Source organism: Bombina bombina, chromosome 2 (assembly GCF_027579735.1).
Source record: "Bombina bombina isolate aBomBom1 chromosome 2, aBomBom1.pri, whole genome shotgun sequence".
Lineage (NCBI taxonomy): Eukaryota > Metazoa > Chordata > Amphibia > Anura > Bombinatoridae > Bombina > Bombina bombina.
Genome location: NC_069500.1, coordinates 349,726,509 through 349,746,547, shown reverse-complemented (window position 1 = coordinate 349,746,547; position 20,039 = coordinate 349,726,509). Strand labels below are relative to the sequence as shown.

At 40.7% G+C, this 20,039-nt stretch overlaps 1 protein-coding gene across 1 annotated transcript in view; it reads right to left on the bottom strand.

Annotated features, from left to right (window-relative positions):
* PPTC7 (protein phosphatase targeting COQ7) overlaps positions 1 to 20,039 on the bottom strand; it is a 117,356-nt gene that overhangs the window by 37,935 nt on the left and 59,382 nt on the right. The window contains exon 3 of the mRNA XM_053701724.1: positions 7,949 to 8,147. Coding sequence (XP_053557699.1) covers positions 7,949 to 8,147 — 199 coding nt within the window. The remainder of the gene's footprint in view (positions 1 to 7,948; positions 8,148 to 20,039) is intronic.

The following is a 20,039-nucleotide window of genomic DNA, read 5'->3' as shown; positions in this document are numbered from 1 at the left end:
ACACAAGATACCCCGTATAAAGCAATCAGACTGACAGGGGATAAGAACGGGTACAGGACTCACTCGTAACTCCCAGCCCAAGGAAAGAGAACACCCTTAGCCGGAGGTCAACACCCCCCCCCCCAACAAGGTGCTAGGCCGCGACAAAGTCACACAATTTCTCTAGACCCCAAAGGCCCCAAGGGCAACACTAAGGAAAATGAGAATGAGAACAGAGTCACCCAAAAGTAGAAAGGCTAGTCTTCATAATCCTTTCAGATTAACATTCCAGAGGACCACACCCAAGGGAGAAGAATACAAAGCATCCTGAACCCAGGCAGAATAACATCCCCTAAGCAAAAAGCTTGGAAAAGAGACAATGCCTCCTATCCCCCCTGTTATGGAGATGACTAACTCCTGAAGGAAGACAGAGCATCACTGCCTTCACTTTGTAATTAAGCGGCCAAAGCCGTCAGAAAAACCGGACAAAGTCCAGAAAGTCTCGACCCAAAGGAAGAGAACCTCTAAAAAGGAACAAGTCCTAAAAGGACACTTCCAAAGAGACCATGAAAGGCAAAACTGTCAGAACGGCGATATGAAGGACCTAAATCCTTCAAGCCACCGACACACAACAGGAACGAACACTCTAGTTCCCGGAAAAATCGAAAACGACTGAGCATGTCGCCCCGGATTTCAACAGAGTCCCGGCCCACTAGCTTGAAAGGCGAATGGGGACTGAACCAACACCTCATGCCCCTAAGCAACCACGGACCATCAAGTCCTCTCAGGATGCTAGTTGAAGCTTGTAAAATAAAACAAGTAAACAGCACAAATTGTATTGGGATCACTAGGCGCCCTCGCCAGACCAACCTGACATACAAAGGCGCAACGTGTCTGAACTAGGCCTCAAAGACAGAAGGATTTGTACCCAGTCAGGACATACTCCCTAGAAGGATAAGTAGCATTTGGGTTACCTGCATTCGTAGTAAGAGTTTGTACTAGGGAACTCGTCTCGTGAGAAATAGAATCCCCAGAGGCTCAATGGGCACCTGATTCCCCAATCCCAAGGAACAGAGCACTCTAAAACGGCATTCAGAACATAACTGATGGGCATGTATCACCCGGGCCAATTCATATTCTTCGCAAGAAGTAGAGTCTGCATCAGAGACATCTGTCTCCAAAAAACACAGAATCCTCCATAACTGGAACACTGAATAAAAAAATGGACCAATAAGAAAAAACATAATTTATGTAAGAACTTACCTGATAAATTCATTTCTTTCATATTAGCAAGAGTCCATGAGCTAGTGACGTATGGGATACACATTCCCACCAGGAGGGGCAAAGTTTCCCAAACCTCAAAATGCCTATAAATACACCCCTCACCACACCCACAATTCAGTTTAACGAATAGCCAAGAAGTGGGGTGATAAAAAAGTGCGAAAGCATATAAAATAAGGAATTGGAATAATTGTGCTTTATACAAAAAAATCATAACCACCACAAAAAAAGGGCGGGCCTCATGGACTCTTGCTAATATGAAAGAAATGAATTTATCAGGTAAGTTCTTACATAAATTATGTTTTCTTTCATGTAATTAGCAAGAGTCCATGAGCTAGTGACGTATGGGATAATGATTACCCAAGATGTGGATCTTTCCACACAAGAGTCACTAGAGAGGGAGGGATAAAATAAAGACAGCCAATTCCTGCTGAAAATAATCCACACCCAAAATAAAGTTTAATGAAAAACATAAGCAGAAGATTCAAACTGAAACCGCTGCCTCAAGTACTTTTCTACCAAAAACTGCTTCAGAAGAAGAAAATACATCAAAATGGTAGAATTTAGTAAAAGTATGCAAAGAGGACCAAGTTGCTGCTTTGCAAATCTGATCAATCGAAGCTTCATTCCTAAACGCCCAGGAAGTAGAAACTGACCTAGTAGAATGAGCTGTAATCCTCTGAGGCGGAGTTTTACCCGACTCAACATAGGCAAGATGAATTAAAGATTTCAACCAAGATGCCAAAGAAATGGCAGAAGCTTTCTGGCCTTTTCTAGAACCGGAAAAGATAACAAATAAACTAGAAGTCTTTCGGAAAGACTTAGTAGCTTCAACATAATATTTCAAAGCTCTAACAACATCCAAAGAATGCAACGATTTCTCCTTAGAATTCTTAGGATTAGGACATAATGAAGGAACCACAATTTCTCTACTAATGTTGTTGGAATTCACAACTTTAGGTAAAAATTCAAAAGAAGTTCGCAACACCGCCTTATCCTGATGAAAAATCAGAAAAGGAGACTCACAAGAAAGAGCAGAAACTCTTCTGGCAGAAGAGATTGCCAAAAGGAACAAAACTTTCCAAGAAAGTAATTTAATGTCCAATGAATGCATAGGTTCAAACGGAGGAGCTTGAAGAGCCCCCAGAACCAAATTCAAACTCCAAGGAGGAGAAATTGACTTAATGACAGGTTTTATACGAACCAAAGCTTGTACAAAACAATGAATATCAGGAAGAATAGCAATCTTTCTGTGAAAAAGAACAGAAAGAGCAGAGATTTGACCTTTCAAGGAACTTGCGGACAAACCCTTATCTAAACCATCCTGAAGAAACTGTAAAATTCTCGGTATTCTAAAAGAATGCCAAGAAAAATGATGAGAAAGACACCAAGAAATACAAGTCTTCCAGACTCTATAATATATCTCTCTAGATACAGATTTACGCGCCTGTAACATAGTATTAATCACAGAGTCAGAGAAACCTCTTTGACCAAGAATCAAGCGTTCAATCTCCATACCTTTAAATTTAAGGATTTCAGATCCTGATGGAAAAAAGGACCTTGCGACAGAAGGTCTGGTCTTAACGGAAGAGTCCACGGTTGGCAAGAGGCCATCCGGACAAGATCCGCATACCAAAACCTGTGAGGCCATGCCGGAGCTACCAGCAGAACAAACGAGCATTCCTTCAGAATCTTGGAGATTACTCTTGGAAGAAAAACTAGAGGCGGAAAGATATAGGCAGGATGATACTTCCAAGGAAGTGATAATGCATCCACTGCCTCCGCCTGAGGATCCCGGGATCTGGACAGATACCTGGGAAGTTTCTTGTTTAGATGAGACGCCATCAGATCTATTTCTGGAAGTTCCCACATTTGAACAATCTGAAGAAATACCTCTGGGTGAAGAGACCATTCGCCCGGATGCAACGTTTGGCGACTGAGATAATCCGCTTCCCAATTGTCTATACCTGGGATATGAACCGCAGAGATTAGACAGGAGCTGGATTCCGCCCAAACCAAAATTTGAGATACTTCTTTCATAGCCAGAGGACTGTGAGTCCCTCCTTGATGATTGATGTATGCCACAGTTGTGACATTGTCTGTCTGAAAACAAATGAACGATTCTCTCTTCAGAAGAGGCCAAAACTGAAGAGCTCTGAAAATTGCACGGAGTTACAAAATATTGATCGGTAATCTCACCTCCTGAGATTCCCAAACTCCTTGTGCCGTCAGAGATCCCCACACAGCTCCCCAACCTGTGAGACTTGCATCTGTTGAAATTACAGTCCAGGTCGGAAGCACAAAAGAAGCCCCCTGAATTAAACGATGGTGATCTGTCCACCACGTTAGAGAGTGTCGAACAATCGGTTTTAAAGATATTAATTGAGATATCTTTGTGTAATCCTTGCACCATTGATTCAGCATACAGAGCTGAAGAGGTCGCATGTGAAAACGAGCAAAGGGGATCGCGTCCGATGCAGCAGTCATAAGACCTAGAATTTCCATGCATAAGGCTACCGAAGGGAATGATTGTGACTGAAGGTTTCGACAAGCTGAAATCAATTTTAGACGTCTCTTGTCTGTTAAAGACAGAGTCATGGACACTGAATCTATCTGGAAACCCAGAAAGGTTACGCTTGTCTGAGGAATCAATGAACTTTTTGGTAAATTGATCCTCCAACCATGATCTTGAAGAAACAACACAAGTCGATTCGTATGAGATTCTGCTAAATGTAAAGACTGAGCAAGTACCAAGATATCGTCCAAATAAGGAAATACCACAATACCCTGTTCTCTGATTACAGACAGAAGGGCACCGAGAACCTTTGTAAAAATTCTTGGAGCTGTAGCTAGGCCAAATGGCAGAGCCACAAACTGGTAATGCTTGTCCAGAAAAGAGAATCTCAGGAACTGATAATGATCTGGATGAATCGGAATATGCAGATATGCATCCTGTAAATCTATTGTGGACATATAATGCCCTTGCTGAACAAAAGGCAAGATAGTCCTTACAGTTACCATTTTGAACGTTGGTATCCTTACATAACGATTCAATATTTTTAGATCCAGAACTGGTCTGAAGGAATTCTCCTTCTTTAGTACAATGAAGAGATTTGAATAAAACCCCATCCCCTGTTCCGGAACTGGAACTGGCATAATTACTCCAGCCAACTCTAGATCTGAAACACAATTCAGAAATGCTTGAGCTTTCACTGGATTTACTGGGACACGGGAAAGAAAAAATCTCTTTGCAGGAGGTCTCATCTTGAAACCAATTCTGTACCCTTCTGAAACAATGTTCTGAATCCAAAGATTGTGAACAGAATTGATCCAAATTTCTTTGAAAAAACGTAACCTGCCCCCTACCAGCTGAGCTGGAATGAGGGCTGCACCTTCATGTGGACTTAGAAGCAGGCTTTGCCTTTCTAGCAGGCTTGGATTTATTCCAGACTGGAGATGGTTTCCAAACTGAAACTGCTCCTGAGGATGAAGGATCAGGCTTTTGTTCTTTGTTGAAACGAACGAAAACGATTATTAGCCCTGTTTTTACCTTTAGATTTTTTATCCTGTGGTAAAAAAGTTCCTTTCCCACCAGTAACAGTTGAGATAATAGAATCCAACTGAGAACCAAATAATTTGTTACCCTGGAAAGAAATGGAAAGTAGAGTTGATTTAGAAGCCATATAGCTCTTCTAGCTAAAATAGCTAGAGACATAAACCCGACATCAACTCTGATAATATCAAAAATGGCATCACAGATAAAATTATTAGCATGCTGAAGAAGAATAATAATATTATGAGAATCATGATCTGTTACTTGTTGCGCTAAAGTTTCCAACCAAAAAGTTGAAGCTGCAGCAACATCAGCCAATGATATAGCAGGTCTAAGAAGATTACCTGAACACAGATAAGCTTTTCTTAGAAAGGATTCAATTTTCCTATCTAAAGGATCCTTAAACGAAGTACCATCTGACGTAGGAATAGTAGTACGTTTAGCAAGGGTAGAAATAGCCCCATCAACTCTAGGGATTTTGTCCCAAAATTCTAATCTGTCAGACGGCACAGGATATAATTGCTTAAAACGTTTAGAAGGAGTAAATGAATTACCCAATTTATCCCATTCTTTGGAAATTACTTCAGAAATAGCATTAGGAACAGGAAAAACTTCTGGAATAACCACAGGAGATTTAAATACCTTATCTAAACGTTTAGAATTAGTATCAAGAGGACCAGAATCCTCTATTTCTAAAGCAATTAGTACTTCTTTAAGTAAAGAACGAATAAATTCCATTTTAAATAAATATGAAGATTTATCAGCATCAATCTCTGAGACAGAATCCTCTGAACCAGAAGAGTCATCAGAATCAGAATGATGATGTTCATTTTAAAAATTCATCTGTAGAGAGAGAAGTTTTAAAAGATTTTTTATGTTTACTAGAAGGAGAAATAACAGACATAGCCTTCTTGATGGATTCAGAAACAAAATCTCTTATGTTATCAGGAACATTCTGCACCTTAGATGTTGAAGGAACTGCAACAGGCAATGGTACATTACTAAAGGAAATATTATCTGCATTAACAAGTTTGTCATGACAATTAATACAAACAACAGCCGGAGGAATAGCTACCAAAAGTTTACAGCAGATACACTTAGCTTTGGTAGTTCCAGCACTAGACAGCGATTTTCCTGAAGTATCTTCTGACTCAGATGCAACGTGAGACATCTTGCAATATGTAAGAGAAAAAACAACATATAAAGCAAAATTGAACAAATTCCTTAAATGACAGTTTCAGGAATGGGAAAAAATGCCAAAGAACAAGCTTCTAGCAACCAGAAGCAATAAAAAATGAGACTTAAATAATGTGGAGACAAAAGCGACGCCCATATTTTTTAGCGCCAAATAAGACGCCCACATTATTTGGCACCTAAATGCTTTTGGCGCCAAAAATGACGCCACATCCGGAACGCCGACATTTTTGGCGCAAAAGAACGTCAAAAAATGACGCAACTTCCGGCGACACGTATGACGCCGGTAACGGAAAAGATTTTTTGCGCCAAAAAGCATTTTCAGCCCCAGCGAGCCTAACAGCCCACAGGGAAAAAAGAATCAAATTTTTTAAGGAAAGAAAAAATGATTGATTCAAATGCATTATCCCAAATATGAAACTGACTGTCTGAAAATAAGGAATGTTGAAAATTCTGAGTCAAGGCAAATAAATGTTTGAATACATATATTTAGAACTTTATAAACAAAGTGCCCAACCATAGCTTAGAGTGTCATAGAAAATAAGATTTACTTACCCCAGGACACTCATCTACATGTTTGTAGAAAGCCAAACCAGTACTGAAACGAGAATCAGCAGAGGTAATGGTATATAAATAAGAGTATATCGTCGATCTGAAATGGGAGGTAAGAGATGAATCTCTACGACCGATAACAGAGAACCTATGAAATAGACCCCGTAGAAGGAGATCACTGCATTCAAATAGGCAATACTCTCCTCACATCCCTCTGACATTCACTGCACGCTGAGAGGAAAACCGGGCTCCAACTTGCTGCGGAGCGCATATCAACGTAGAATCTAGCACAAACTTACTTCACCACCTCCATAGGAGGCAAAGTTTGTAAAACTGAATTGTGGGTGTGGTGAGGGGTGTATTTATAGGCATTTTGAGGTTTGGGAAACTTTGCCCCTCCTGGTGGGAATGTGTATCCCATACGTCACTAGCTCATGGACTCTTGCTAATTACATGAAAGAAATCTAAACGGCAGCTTACACCCCCAATGGCGGGGGCACTCACCACCTCCAGAGAACCAGACACCAGCGGACCAGGATTTCTCCACCGCCACACGGTCAGGAAAGGCCGCGTCACTAGAGATAAGCCGTTATGTTCCAAAATAGCCATGAGCCGAAGCAACACTACACAGTAGCAGACAGAATCACATAAACATGATTATAAACCCCCCGTTCAATAAGCCCCCTCTGGAGATATTAACCCATGATTCCTTGATACAAAAAGGAGCCTCACTGAGACCCTATGTTAAAGTTGTCCCCGAAAGGTTGTAGCCCCTCTCGGATAAACAGTTGTAATTACAATACATCCATAACGAAAGTAAAATGAAACGATCTTACCGGAATTTACACGGTGGAACAAGAACCTGGCCCTTCAAGTGTGACAGATAGTAGCTTTGCTTCTGCCATGGACTTGAGAGAAAAAAGCAGGCAGCGAAACTCGTCAATGCCGATTGCTTGTGGAGCTGTTAATAGGAGTCGGGATGGTTTCGCAGAAAGACTCTCCCTGCATCTCTGGACTCTAACTTTCACCCATGCTCTCACTGAGAGGCTGACAGGACTACTTAAAACTCCAGTCCCATGCCGAAGAGTACTACCCTCCATAAGAGACTATTGAAAACTTCTGACACTTCTCTGCCAACCTCCTGGGACAACAGGCAAAGAATGACTGGGGGGATGAGGGAAGTGGGGGAAGTATTTAAGTCTTTGGCTGGGGTGTCTTTGCCTCCTCCTGATGGCCAGGTTCTGAATTCCCAAAAGTAATGAATGCAGCTGTGGACTCTTTCCATTGATGAAGAAAAATGATGTATACACTCACATGCGAGCATACACATTTACTAGACAATAAGCAACAATTTGCACAAATCATGCCATGTACGCATGTAATACATACCTATCACTGAGAACAACTCCCTCAGCTTCTGGCGGCGCTATCGACAACTGGAATGGAGTGTTGAAGTAATGTTGCTGCTCATCTGACCGATGCACAACTTCCCCTGCCCGTACCACTAGAAATCCAGAATCTCCTAAATTAGCTGTGTGCAAGCGGTGACTCGTTCTATCAAGAACAACTAGACATGCAGTGCTGCTCCCTAAAAAAAAAAAAAAAAAAAAAAAAAAAAAAAAGAGAACAAAAAAGTACTTATTCTAGTATTTCTTGCACAAAATATGCATCGGAAAATCAGTTAGTTATTACGGGTATACCATTGTTATATCCTACTGTGTACAACTACAAGGGGGTATACAATCTGCAATGCACAGTTTTTACAATACTGATGGAGAGGAATATTATCAGAGATGTAAAGGGACATTAAACACAAAGAAATGCTAGATAGCATGATGCATTTAAGTAAGAGATAAGTCTGAGACTAACGTGTAGATGTATTTTTTTAACAGAAGAATGCTGTGGGGTTCATAGCTAATTCACAGTGGAGAGACCCCTGGAAATGTATTTTTTTCGACTATAGTGATGAGAAAATTCTAGGATGTACATGTTAAATTTCACTAAAGAGGCGAGTTTTCTAAAGACTGCAAAGCTATTAATATAAGCTGATAGTCTGACACATTGTTATAGAGAGTCCCACAAAAAAGGTGCATTATGAAAAGGCAACTTAGAGGGATTATTTTGGTGAGAGAGCACCAACTATAATGTGCAAATGTCAAAAACAAATTGTCATGTCTGGACAGCTCAGTCTTAGCTAAAGGGACATAAAACCCAACAATTTTCTCTTTCATGATTCAGATAGAGCATACAAGTTTCAAATTTACCTAATTTGCTTTGTTCTCTTGGTATCCATTGTTAAAAAGCACCCCATGTAGGTTCAGGAGAAGCAATGCACTACTGGGAGCTAGCTGCTGACTGGTGGCTCCACATGTATGTCTCTTGTCATTGGCTCATCCAATGTGTGCAGCTATCTCCCAGTAGTGCATTGCTGCTACTTCAACAAAGGATACCGAGAATTAAGCAAATTTGATGATTCAGGTGCAAAAAAGCTTGGGACCGGAAAAGGTTTGGTAAAATGGGACGGTAAGTGTGAACAATATTTTATGTCATTTAGAGAATATTGACTAATCATAATATAATTTACACATTCAGCCTAAAAGGTAATCTTACATCATTTTTAATATTTTGTATACATAGTACCATCAGGATAGTAATCAGAAAGGTAATCTGTAGGGGGGTTTGAAAAAAACAAATATATAGACTATTACGGCTCTCCTACTGAAGCACCGACACACATTTTGGGATATGTGCTAAAATATTATCTGAAGGGATATTATTTATCCATGAAAGGTTATTCCTCTTGTGATATAGGAACCCCAGTAGTGCTTAGACTGTTACTTCTGAGAGGGTAAACAGGGACAGAGAGAGGGATTGGAGAGGAAAGGTGAGCATGGAGAATAAAGAATTCTGAGAAAAAAAGAAAGAGAAGATATATATGAAAGGAGAAAGAGTGTAAAGAGAAGATATTGCCTGAGAGAGAATGGAGAGGGTAATAGAGAGATTGAAGAGGGGAGTGGAGAAAATGAGAATGGAAAGATTAACAAAAAAAAAATCCAGGTCTGCTATGACCTTCAATAACTCTCAGCACTCTGCATTCTCTTAGCTCAACAACTTCCATTTTCGATCCAGCTGTTGTCTTCCCCAAAACCCCTAGTTGATGTTCCTGCTATGCACTTATTTTTGTTTTATTACTGTATATAGTATTATTTAAATTTGTTATGATATAAAATAAAAACATTAAAAATCACTGCACAATAAAGTGTTTTACAATAGCTAAACATATGCAACGAGAGGTGGAGTAGTGGGTGTGGGCGGAATCAGAAGTGGCAAGTGGCATTTTGCCCTGGCTAGTAGCTTATGACTTAAAATTTTGAGCCCTGCCTGGACTATTATTTGCATTTTAGAACACAAAAACTAAACCAAAGTTGCAGGTAGGGAAGATTATGACTTACCGGCGGGAAAACGGTAATTTTTAAGACTTATTTTAAAAAAAAAGGGACATAATTCTCATATGCTAAATCACAAAAAAACAAAAAAATAGCCAATCGGCATCAGCAGTGAGGTAATGCTTTGCCATTGCTGTGATCTCATGACATTCCACTGAAATCTCATGAAATTTCATAGTAAACTTACTTAAACTGAATAGGAAAATAACATGACTGTGCCTGCACATGCCAGATGCTCACTCCCTTGCAAGTCCTGGGACAAGTACCATGATTGTCTGCTTAAAGTCTCTTTACAGTGGGGTGTGATATTTGAGATCAAATATCTTCCTTTTATTACATAGAGATGTTTAGGGGATATTTTCTAGTCCGCTTTTTACAGCTATGCTGCATCAGTTTTAAGTGCTTCAACATTTGGATATCATGTCCCTTTAATAAAAAAATGTCTGGATTTCAGAATAATTCTTGTTTTTGGAATTTCAGATTTGGGGATTTGTACATGCAGTATTAAATGTCCCTTTAGGAAAAGAAATTAGGGTTAAAGTTGTCATAAATTGGTTACATTTAAGCACTAGCTACTTTGCTGCGGCTGTGTTCTGGAAAGAACAGAAGGACAGCTAAAATATATTGAAAAAAGCAAAATTGCTAATAGGGGTGACATTGGTAGTTAAAAGAAAGCAGTATCTCTAAATGGGTGTGAAAATAAATTTAGTGTGAGACATAGAAAATTAAAGACTATGGTCACTAGAATGTCACTTTAAATGTCCACTTTTTGTCCACAGTATGTGCTTTTATAAGAGCAGGAATGGATAGAGGGAAGATATTTCTTTCAAACAGGTGGTGAGAGACCACAATCAATTACCCCTGGGAATTACTCTTCTGTGCCACTAGGAGGAGGCAAAGATTGCCAAACCCCAAGAGCGCTATAAAACTCCTCCTACATCAATGGTAAATCAGTAGGTGAAGGAGGAAGATTTTCATGTTCTTCAGTGAGAGGGATTCTCAGACTGCGTTGAGGCCCATTTCCCCTCAGAGTGCAGTGTTTGATGGAGGGATGTATTGGAAGTATGGGTAGTGACATTTTCTCACCTTATGGGAATTAGTCACAAGCCTTCCACAGGTGTTGTGGGGACATGTCCTTTGCCTCTTCCTGTTGCGTCATCGGTATACTCCTATTCCATATACTCTGCTGATATGTCTCAGCACTGGTTTGGCTTTCTGCAGTTTTTTTTCAAGTAGATGAATGCTTATAGGTAGTTTTTATTATTATTTATTGGCAATCTATTAAGCCAGATAGCACACATAGGGTTTTTGTAGAGGTCTTTATTGGAACTCTCATTATTGATCGTCAGATAGCACACCTAAGAAAAGGGGGAGCATGTGCGTTATCTGAAGGTTGGATGTAATGTCTCTATCACAGCGCATTATACTGCATGTTGGATGTGAGTGCTTTGGCCTAGTGAGTTTTTTTAAAGAGCTGTTGGAGGGGGTAAGAATTCTAATGAGGTAATGTTTCGGTTTATCAACTTGCTGAATCCTCAGCGGGGGAGGTTTACTCTAACTATTAGGGGTCTTCCTCTGGTTACGACATCCTCTTTTCTGTTTAAAGTCAAACATATTTGTTAACTTTAAGGAGATTGTTTACTTTATAGGTAAAGGATCCTAAAGTAGCGGAGGATAAGTCTGTTATTCATTTAGAATTAAATTTATAATCCTATGGTTAAATCTCATTTTTTTTTCTTGTCTATGATTCTGAGATATTTTCCAAGAACGGGCTAAACTAGGTAATCCCATAATCCTTCCGCAAGGTTTATGAAAACGTATCCATTGACAGATTCGAATATTGAACTTTGGGAAACTATTCCTAAGGTTTATGGGGCAATTTCTACCTTTAATTCAAAGCTTTTCTTCCTTAGGACAAGAGTCCAAAGGATAAACTAGAGCTTCTAATTGTTTTCGCCAGAACAGGGAACATAAACAAGGTTCCTTTAGCTCTGCCTGGAAGCCTAGTTTGATCTGGAACAAGTCTAAGCAGTTCAAAAAATCTACTCCTTTATGCAAGTCTGTACAAAGGTATGGCCTCTAATCCAGACAGAGGAAGCAGGTTGAACCTTTTGCAGGATGCTTGGTATTCAGTCTGTTCAGAACTCATGGGTTCTAATTATAGTTTCTCAGAGCTATCTAACAGGTTTCAGAACAAGGCCTCCCAGAGAAGTTTATTCTGTCCTATGTTCCAAGAAATCCTGTGAAGGCTCAGTCCTTTTTTCAGTCCGTTTGGGATCTAGAATCTATGGGAGTGATTGTTCCTGTTCCTTTGTTGGAACAGGGGTTGGGATTTTATTCAAATCTCTTTATTGTTCCAAAGGAGGAAGGAACTTTCAGACCAGTTTTTGGATCTTTAAGCTCTGAACAAGTTTGTCAGAGTTCCTACTTTAAAAATGGAAACGTTTGGACCATTCTGCTTTTTGTTTAGCAAGGTTAGTTTATCTCCACAGAATTTTAGGATGCTTACCTTCATGTTCCAATTCAAGGAACATTATTTTTTAAGGTTTGCTTTCCTTGACAAACTCTTTCAGCTTGTTGCTCTACCAGAATAGTTATAAGATTATGGGACTCTGATCAGAACTCAGTGTATTACAGCGTTGAAGCTAGTGTTAGCTTGTCAAAATTCTTTAGTCTATTTTCTCTAAGTTGCTCTTTTGTAAAGAGATGTTGAGTTTTATGATTGCTGCATCTGATGTTTTTTCATGTGCTCGTTTTTACTTTTGTATGCTTAAGCAATGGTGGAGGGATCATACTCTGGGTGGCAGAATCATTAGCTATTTGTCCTGTTTGGACTGTGATCACTTCAGATGCAAGTTATTCAGGTTAGGCGGCCATCTGGGGGTCTCTGAGGGCACAAGGGGTTTGGTTTCCTCGGGAGGCTGGCAATTAATACAATTTTCAGAGCTTTTCAGAGTTGGTTTCTGTTGAAAAGGGAATCATTTCAGTTTTCCGACAATTTTTTTTGCTGTGGCTTTCATCATTCATCAGTGGGGAACTCTTAACATAGTAACATAGTAGATGAGGTTGAAAAAAGGAGACAGAAGTCCATTGAGTTCAACCAATACAAATCTTAATATATATATTATAAAAACTCCAGTTGAGCTTAAACTAATCTTATTATGAAAGCAATGTCTCAAATCTCAAATTCTTTCCTGGGCAGAAGCCAAATGTTGCCCGATTTCTGTTGTTCATATTCCAGGAGTGAACTGGGAAGCAGTCAGTCACTGATGCCAGGGGAGTGGTCTCTTCATCTGGATGTTTGAAACCAGATAGTGGATCTTTGGGGTTTTCCCAGAGAAAAATCTGATAGGTTTTTCGATTGAATAATAAACTTCTGAAATACTATGTATGGTCCAGGGACCCTCTGGGAAGTTTGTGGATACTCTGGTAGCTGTATGGTCATTTCAGATGGCTTATGTTTTTCCTCCTCTGGTTCTTCTTACCAGAGTGATTACCAAGATCAGGCTAGAATCCTAATTGCTTCAGTTTGGCCTCGCAGGGTCTGGTATGCAGATCTGGTTCAGATATCAAGCTGTTCTCCTTGGTTTTTCCTCAGGGCCCAGACCTATCTCAAGGTTCGTTTTTCCATCAGGATCTTGATTCTCTAATAACGGCATGGAGATTGAATGTTTAGTTCTCAGGCAGAGGGGTTTCTCTAATTCTGTTGTGGAGATCTTGATACAGGCCCGTAAGTCTTTGACTAAGAAGATTTATCATAAGGTCTGGAAGACCTTTATTTTCTGCTGTATAGATCATGTTTCTTTTCCTGGCATTCTTTTAGAATTCCTTGGGTTTTGCAATTTTTGCAGGATGGTTTAGATAAGGGGTTATCTACCAGCTCTTTGAAAGGTCAGATTTCTACTCTCGGTTTTGCGCCTTTGGAATATTGTTAATCTTTATCAGCTAGAATTTAACCTGCTCTTAAGCCAATTTCTCTTTTGTTTCTCTGTGACAAAAAAATTATGTTATTTTTTTCCCACCCTTATTTCTCATTACTTGTGGACTCCACAGCTTCGGTATTATTTCCCAGGAGTAATGGATCGTGGCCTCTCACCACCTGTATAAAAGAGAGAATAATGTATGCTTACCTGATAAATTTTGTTGTTGGTTTATTTTTTACACACATCTTTTTTTTCCCTGCTCTTTTTATTTTGCTCTTATTTTTTTCCTACCTCTTTTGCTTGCCTATACATATACATTTATCAGTGAGGTGGGAGGGTTTTTTTAGAACTCTTGGGGTTTGGGAATCTTAGCCTCCTCCTAGTAGCAGGGCAAGGGATTCCCAGGAGTAATGGATCGTGAACTCTCACCACTGTGAAATTATTCAGGTAAACATAAATTATGTTTTTAATTATGTATTTATAAACATACTAGAGTGGGTTAGCTGGGTCCACAACTAACAGATGATTACAGGGTGGTTAACTTTGTAATAGGGGAATACTAAAACATAAATTAAAGAAATGTTTAGTTGGTCTTTCAAGATGCACAACAGGAACCATATTGTTATAATTAAAATTGCTCATCACAACCAATTTATAATATGACCTCTATAATTAAATGGGTAGATGAGTCATAATTTGCTCAGTATGCCTCTTAGCTTACAGTCAATACTTTGAAGATCACTCTGGGATTTTGAACAAAAAAAAATTGTTTCACACTGATACACGTATAATGACCCAATGACATCTGTATACTTGCAATCTAATGTTCTGTTCTTGCACACAGAACATTAAAGGATCACTATTCTTAAAATGACATGCTCTAACAAATTAGAGCATTTCATTTTTTAATTTTTTTTTTTACTATAATAGAGCTTTAATGATTCTTATGTGGCATATGAAATATACAATAGTTTAATACTCCATTCTATTCTGCCGATATGAGGAGGAGAGAAAAAATAAATAACAAAACAAAAAAGTGCCTAAGCTTGATACTTCTAACATTCACTGTATTCTACAACAAACGACTGGCCATCCTGCTACCACAAGATGACGTCAGTCTATTTTTTATTTTAATTAATAAAACAAAGCATATGTACTTCGGTACCAGCGATCCAAACCACTGCAATAAAAGTGAGTCACACTAATGTTTTGGTTTCCCAGTGCATATAAAAGTTATATTTACACTACACTGTACTGTAGTCTGTTAAGTGTATAGTAGCATTGTGTCTAAAATAATGTACATACCTTAATTAAAAAACAAATTATTCTTACCTAATAATTTTCTTTTCTTCTGACGGGAAGAGTCCACAGCTGCATTCATTACTTTTGGGAATTCAGAACCTGGCCACCAGGAGGAGGCAAAGACACCCCAGCCAAAGGCTTCAAATACCTCCCCCACTTCCTTCATCTCCCAGTCATTCTGCCAAGGGAACAAGGAACAGTAGGAGAAATATCAGGGTGAAAAAAGGTGACAGAAATGTTTTTACTGCCGCCACATAGACAACACACGGGCGGGAGCTGTCGACTTTTCCCATCAGAAGAAAAGGAAATTATCAGGTAAGCATAATTTATGTTTTTCTTCTTAAAACGGGAAGAGTCCACAGCTGCATTCATTACTTTTGGGAAAACAATACCCAAGCTAGAGGACACTGATTGCAAACAAAGGGTGGGTACAAAAGACAGCCCCTTCGAAAGGCAACACAACCTGAAATTAACCGACACCCTATAAAAAAAAAGTGGAATCCCAGGCAACTGCACATCAGTTACATAAACTGCAAAGCCGTGCTAGAAACCACACAGACCCAGAGTCTACTGAGCACAAAAGACTCCAAGGAGCCAGCCCAGAGGCTCTCGACTCCCACGAAAAGTACCCCCAACCTAAAGGTCAAGAACTTCCATCTACTCCCGAGAGGGAGAATAGATAACCCCATAAGAGATCCAAAGGACCATCCAAAATGGGTTCAAAACAAACAAGGCAACCCAAGGTTGCCACAGTACCATCGCCCAGGGAGACAAACTCCCTAGAAGCACAAGGACCAGAAAAGAAGTCCATACTCAGGATTAAAACGTCACTAAGATGATCCAAGGGTCACCCTCATATCCCTAACACAGCACCATACTACAGAAGGTGCTCCAGAAAACCACAAGTTCGCTGTTGCTTCATAGTCAAGTCGAACCCACAGGTTAGACAAGCATAGACAGCAGAGAAAGGATAACTATTCCAGCAGCAAACAAAGAACTCTCCAAGAGAACATCAAGTCACCAGAAACAAGAACTCACGATGACCAGCCACCAAAGCTGACCCTAAGCCATCGTGGGAGCCCACAAGTAACGCCGAAAAAAAACTTGACAACTCCCGACCGGAAAAACAGGAGCCCCTCCTAGCAGCAACCACCAAAGAGAGATGGACATCAAAAGTCCTTCCACCGAAGGGGAGGACAGACTCAAGAAAGAAAACGGTCAACATTACATAGAGCAAACCAATCCCGATCTTCCCTTCAGGGTAATGGTCCCAGCCCGAAAGCTAGTTAAGACCGAAGACACGAGTCCCAGACCTCTGGAAGAAAAAGGAAGAAAAAGGATGGAACTAAAAGGAAGCAAAACCCCCAAGTAGAACTCTGACCGCTACTAAAGCCCAGTATACCACAGTGAGTCAGGAAAGAAACTTTGTGTTCGGTTCCGAGAACCGCTAAACTGCCGTCTTCCATAAAGAGGAACACTTCCCAAGGGAAGAGAGTATGCAGACCCCAGCATCCAAATACCAGAATCCAGCTGATAACAGGAGTCTTAACTGGGATCAACCCCACAACCTCCTGCTTCAGGAACAGTAAAGCCAACCACTACCCTATTCCAAGATTCTAAATACGCAAGTAAGGGGAAAACATAATTTATGCTTACCTGATAAATTCATTTCTCTTGTAGTGTGTTCAGTCCACGGGTCATCCATTAGTTATGGGATATATTCTCCTTCCCAACAGGAAGTTGCAAGAGGATCACCCAAGCAGAGCTGCTATATAGCTCCTCCCCTCACATGTCATATCCAGTCATTCGACCGAAACAAGACAAAGGAAAAACTATAGGGTGCAGTGGTGACTGGAGTTTTAATTAAAATTTAGAACTGCCTCAAAAAAAAAAAAAAAAGACAGGGCGGGCCGTGGACTGAACACACTACAAGAGAAATAAATTTATCAGGTAAGCATAAATTATGTTTTCTCTTGTTAAGTGTGTTCAGTCCACGGATCATCCATTACTTGTGGGATACCAATACCAAACCTAAAGTACACGGATGATGGGAGGGACAAGGCAGGAACTTAAACGGAAGGAACCACTGCCTGTAGAACCTTTCTCCCAAAAACAGCCTCCGAAGAAGCAAAAGTGTCAAATTTGTAAAATTTTGAAAAGGTATGAAGTGAAGACCAAGTTGCAGCCTTGCAAATCTGTTCAACAGAGGCCTCATTCTTAAAGGCCCAGGTGGAAGCCACAGCTCTAGTGGAATGAGCTGTAATTCTTTCAGGAGGCTGCTGTCCAGCAGTCTCATAGGCTAAACGTATTATGCTACAAAGCCAAAAAGAGAGAGAGGTGGCCGAAGCCTTTTGACCTCTCCTCTGACCAGAATAAACGACAAACAGAGAAGAAGTTTGCCGAAAATCTTTAGTTGCCTGTAAGTAGAACTTCAGGGCACAGACTACGTCCAGATTATGCAAAAGACGTTCCTTCTTTGAGGAAGGATTAGGACATAATGAAGGAACAACAATCTCTTGATTGATATTCCTGTTAGAAACAACCTTAGGTAAAAACCCAGGTTTAGTACGCAGAAATACCTTGTCTGAATGAAAAATCAGATAAGGAGAATCGCAATGTAAGGCAGATAACTCAGAAACTCTTCGAGCCGAGGAAATAGCCATCAAAAACAGAACTTTCCAAGATAAAAGCCTAATATCAATGGAATGAAGGGGTTCAAACGGAACACCCTGAAGAACTTTAAGAACCAAGTTTAAGCTCCACGGAGTTTTAAACACAGGCTTAATCCTAGCCAAAGCCTGACAAAAAGCCTGGACGTCTGGAATCTCTGCCAGACGTTTGTGTAAAAGAATAGACAGAGAAGAAATCTGTCCCTTTAACGAACTAGCGGATAAACCCTTTTCTAAACCTTCTTGTAGAAAAGCCAATATCCTAGGAATCCTAACCTTACTCCATGAGTAACTCTTGGATTCACACCAATATAAATATTTACGCCATATCTTATGGTAAATTTTTCTGGTAACAGGTTTCCGAGCCTGTATTAACGTATCAATAACCGACTCCGAAAAACCACGCTTTGATAGAATCAAGCGTTCAATCTCCATGCAGTCAGCCTCAGAGAAATTAGGCTTGGATGGTTGAAAGGACCCTGAATTAGAAGGTCCTGCCTCAGAGGCAGAGACCATGGTGGACAGGACGACATGTCCACTAGGTCTGCATACCAGGTCATGCGTGGCCACGCAGGCGCTATCAGAATCACAGATGCTCTCTCCTGTTTGATCCTGGCAATCAGTCGAGGTAGCAACGGAAATGGTGGAAACACATAAGCCATTTTGAAAACCCAAGGGGCTGCTAGTGCATCTACCAGCACCGCTCCCGGGTCCCTGGACCTGGATCCGTAACAAGGAAGCTTGGCGTTCTGGCGAGATGCCATGAGATCCAGCTCCGGTTCGCCCCAACGAAGAATCAGTTGAGCAAACACCTCCGGGTGAAGTTCCCACTCCCCCGGATGAAGGGTCTGGCGACTTAGAAAATCCGCCTCCCAGTTCTCCACGCCTGGGATGTAGATCGCTGATAGATGACAAGAGTGAGACTCTGCCCAGCGAATTATCTTCGAGACTTCCAACATCGCTAGGGAACTCCTGGTTCCCCCTTGATGATTGATGTAAGCCACAGTCGTGATGTTGTCCGACTGAAATCTGATGAACCTCAGTGTTGCTAACTGAGGCCAAGCTAGAAGAGCATTGAATATTGCTCTTAATTCCAGAATGTTTATTGGGAGGAGTTTCTCCTCCTGAGTCCACGATCCCTGAGCCTTCAGGGAGTTCCAGACTGCACCCCAGCCTAGTAGGCTGGCATCTGTTGTTACAATCGTCCAATCTGGTCTGCGAAAAGTCATTCCTTTGGACAGATGAACCCGCGACAACCACCAGAGAAGAGAATCTCTGGCCTCCTGGTTCAGATTTAGTAAAGGGGACAGATCTGAGTAATCCCCATTCCACTGACTTAGCATGCATAGTTGCAGCGGTCTGAGATGTAGGCGTGCAAATGGCACTATGTCCATTGCCGCGACCATTAAGCCGATTACTTCCATGCACTGAGCTACTGATGGGCTTGGAATGGAATGAAGGACACGGCAAGCATTTAGGATTTTTGATAACCTGGACTCTGTCAGGTAAATCTTCAACTCTACAGAATCTATAAGAGTCCCTAGAAAGGGAACCCTTGTGAGTGGGAACAGAGAACTCTTTTCCATGTTCACTTTCCACCCATGCGACCTCAGAAATGCTAGAACTATCTCTGTATGAGACTTTGCATTTTGAAAACTTGACGCTTGTATCAGAATGTCGTCTAGGTACGGAGCCACCGCTATGCCTCGTAGTCTTAGTACCGCCAGAAGCGAGCCCAGAACCTTTGTAAAAATTCTCGGGGCCGTAGCCAACCCGAAGGGAAGAGCTACAAACTGGTAATGCCTGTCTAGAAAGGCAAACCTTAGGTACCGATAATGATCTTTGTGAATCGGTATGTGAAGGTAGGCATCCTTTAAGTCCACTGTGGTCATATACTGACCCTCTTGGATCATGGGTAGGATGGTTCGAAGAGTTTCCATTTTGAACGATGGAACCCTTAGGAATTTGTTTAAGATCTTCAGGTCCAAGATTGGCCTGAAGGTTCCCTCTTTTTTGGAAACCACAAACAGATTTGAGTAAAAACCATGCCCTTGTTCCGTCCGCGGAACCGGGTGGATCACTCCCATTACTAAGAGGTCTTGTACACATCGTAGAAATGCCTCTTTCTTTATTAGGTTTG